Genomic DNA, 2,794 nt, shown 5'->3' with positions numbered 1-2,794 from the left:
ATGGGGGGAGGGGAGGGCAAGGGGGGAGGGAAGGAGGGGATGGGATGGAGAATTATATATGCGTGTGCATGTGTGTGTATACGTGTATATAGGCTTTTTGAGGGGTGAGAGGGGGTGAGGGGGCTCTGGGTTTTGGGATCACGGCGGCGGTGAGGGGGGTGGGTGGGGATGAACGGGGTTATTCCCACACGCACGGAAAGACACGAAACACAGCGAAGCCCCCGGACGAAGCCCCCGGATCTCCGAGCCATCCCCCTCCTTCCCCACCCCCCATGCTCGTACTCACTCGTACAACATAACCGATAACAGAATTAGCAACCAGTCCTTAATCACGCCGGCGACGTTCATGGTGAGGGCGGAGCTTCGGCCGATCAACAGAAACACCGACATGTTCAGAGCTGTGGGGGGGTGTACGGGGTTTTAGGGGTACGGTGCTTTAGAGGAGACGGGGGTTTTAGGGGGGTGGGGGACGGGAACGTGTGGTTGAAAGTAGGGGGGTAAGGATGGGGGAAAAGAGAGCGGGAGAGAGGTGAGAGCCGGGGCGGCGGGCAGGCCGAGGCTTGGGGATGGGTTAGAGGTGCAGCAAACACATATCACAGGTATCACGCACCTCTCTACACCCTAAAACCCTAAAACCCTAAAACCCGCAAAACCCATTCAAAACAAAATGCACCGCACCACGCATGAAACCGCCAATGGCCAGCAACCAGAGGAAAAAAGAAATAAAACCAATAAAAAAACCCAATTCAAAAATTAAACCTTACAAATAAGATGAGCCAATAACCCCTCCCCCCCCAAAAAAGGTCCTAACTCACCAAAGGCGCTGACGGCGCTGATGAACAGCCACAACGCCGGGAAGTTGACTAGCCCGGGAGTCGCAGAGTCGTATGGCGCCAACATTTTGGGGAGCTCCAGGAAGGCGAAGGGAATGCAGAGGAAGACGAAGCAGGCGGGGGCAACGTAGTAGAGGGTGGTGACGGGGTTGAGCTTGATACCGGAGGCCTGAAGGAGCGTTATGAGGGGTGAGGGGTGAGGGGGGAAAGGTGGGGATGGGGAAAGGTGAGGATGGGGAAAAGGTGGGGATGGGGAAAAGGTGGGAGCAGCAAGAGGAGTACAAAGGAAAAGCCCTGTGTCAGACACCTAAAGACACCTGCTTCAGACGCCTAACGCACCAGAACTGGAGAAAGGTGTTGTGGTGNGAAGAGGAGGAGGAAAGAGAGAAATTGGTGGTTGTGGAGTACTACGGCGGCGGAATTACGGGAGAGAACCCCCCCTTCCCCTTGACCCATTTTTTTCCTTCTCCCCCCTCCTCCCCCCTCCCCCTCATCCCCCTTCCCCCTCCTCCCCCCTCCCTTCATCCCCCTCCCCCTTCTCCCCCTCCCCTCATCCCCCTCCCCCCTCCTCCCCCTCCTCGTTACCTGAAGGAGAAGCTGAATGAGGCACAGACGGAAGGACTCCGTTACAATGGAACCGATTTGAAAAATAACGCCAACGAAGTTGAAATTGATTTCGCCTGGGGGTCGGATCGAGGGTATGTATGTATGTATGACGTGGATTACAGAACGGGAGGAAGGGGGCAATAGGCACAAAATGATAACCGGCTCCCAACCCACCCTCCAAACACCCGACGATATGGAAGCGTGTCTGTGTATGAGTGTATCTGTATGAGAGCATGTGTATGAACTAAGCCACGGGCAGGAATTTGCGAGAATGTGCATTGGTCGTGTGGTCGTGTGTGTGTGTGTGTGTGTGTGTCTGTCTATATGTCTGTATGTCTGTATGCGTTGCCGCCGGAAAAAAAGGGCAGGGAGGGGATGCCAGGAGGTTGGAATGTTGGGGCGGCGGCAGCGGCGGCGCACAAAGACAGGGTAATAGCGAAACATCTCTGCCGTACCGTACGACGCAGTTGCGATTCCGATTCCCACCACAACCATGTTGAGCGCGTACATGTGGGAATACTTTTCCGTACCGAGCAGTACACCCACCAAAAACACAGTGACCGGCATTTGAGCCTGGGGGTGGGGGGGGGAAAGGGTCTGAATGAATAAACGGCGGGAGGACCAAATACGCGCGTGTGTGTATATGTGCGAATGTATGTATGTACGTACCTCCCGGGGAAGGAAAAGGGGATTCATGCACGTTTTTTGGCAGTAGCAGTAGCCATGGCAGTAGCACTAGCAGTGTGAGTAGCAGTGCCAGTAGCAATGGCAGTAGCAATGGCAGTAGCAATGGCAGTAGCAGTGACCGTGGCAGCAGGGGGGGACTTATTAATGATGACTACGGTCATGAGGAAGGGGAGGAGGGCGTTTTGCTGGTGCCTTTCCACACCTTGAGCATCTGAATGAAAGCGACTGAGAGGTAGAGGTACGCGGCATTGCCCAGCCACAAAGTACCGGAGAATAACGCCGCGATGGGGAGGACGTTCCTGTGAGTGTTGAATGGGGTGAGGGGGGTAGTGGAGGGTAAGGAGGATGGAGCGTAAGGAGGATTCTGTGTTGTGCGCGTTGGGGTATTAGGGTACGGTCGCAGAGGAAAAGGGGAGAAGGGGAGAAGGGGAGACGGGGGAAAGGGGAGAAGGGGAGAAGGGGAGAAGGGGAGAAGGGGAGAAGGGGAGAAGGGGAGAAGGGGAGAAGGGGAGAAGGGGAGAAGGGGAGAAGGGGAGAAGGGGAGAAGGGGAGAAGGGGAGAAGGGGAGAAGGGGAGAAGGGGAGAAGGGGAGAAGGGGAGAAGGGTAGAAGGGGAGAAGGGGAGAAGGGGAGAAGGCGAGAAGGGGAGAAGGGGAGAAGGGGAGAAGG

The 2,794-nt window shown here is 55.9% G+C and overlaps 1 protein-coding gene across 1 annotated transcript in view; it reads right to left on the bottom strand.

Moving 5' to 3' along the window:
- Positions 1–282: 282 nt before the first annotated feature.
- Positions 283–2,794, bottom strand: part of VOLCADRAFT_100128 (uncharacterized protein) — a gene marked incomplete at both ends in the record, with an annotated part of 3,423 nt that continues 911 nt past the window's right edge. The window contains 5 exons of the mRNA XM_002958760.1: positions 283–398; positions 816–1,002; positions 1,419–1,513; positions 1,895–2,012; positions 2,329–2,425. Of these exons, the coding sequence (XP_002958806.1) occupies positions 283–398; positions 816–1,002; positions 1,419–1,513; positions 1,895–2,012; positions 2,329–2,425 (613 nt within the window). The remainder of the gene's footprint in view (positions 399–815; positions 1,003–1,418; positions 1,514–1,894; positions 2,013–2,328; positions 2,426–2,794) is intronic.

The sequence above is a fragment of the Volvox carteri genome, assembly GCF_000143455.1.
Source record: "Volvox carteri f. nagariensis unplaced genomic scaffold VOLCAscaffold_106, whole genome shotgun sequence".
NCBI classification, from domain to species: Eukaryota; Viridiplantae; Chlorophyta; class Chlorophyceae; order Chlamydomonadales; family Volvocaceae; genus Volvox; species Volvox carteri.
This window is presented reverse-complemented; position numbering and strand designations above follow the sequence as displayed.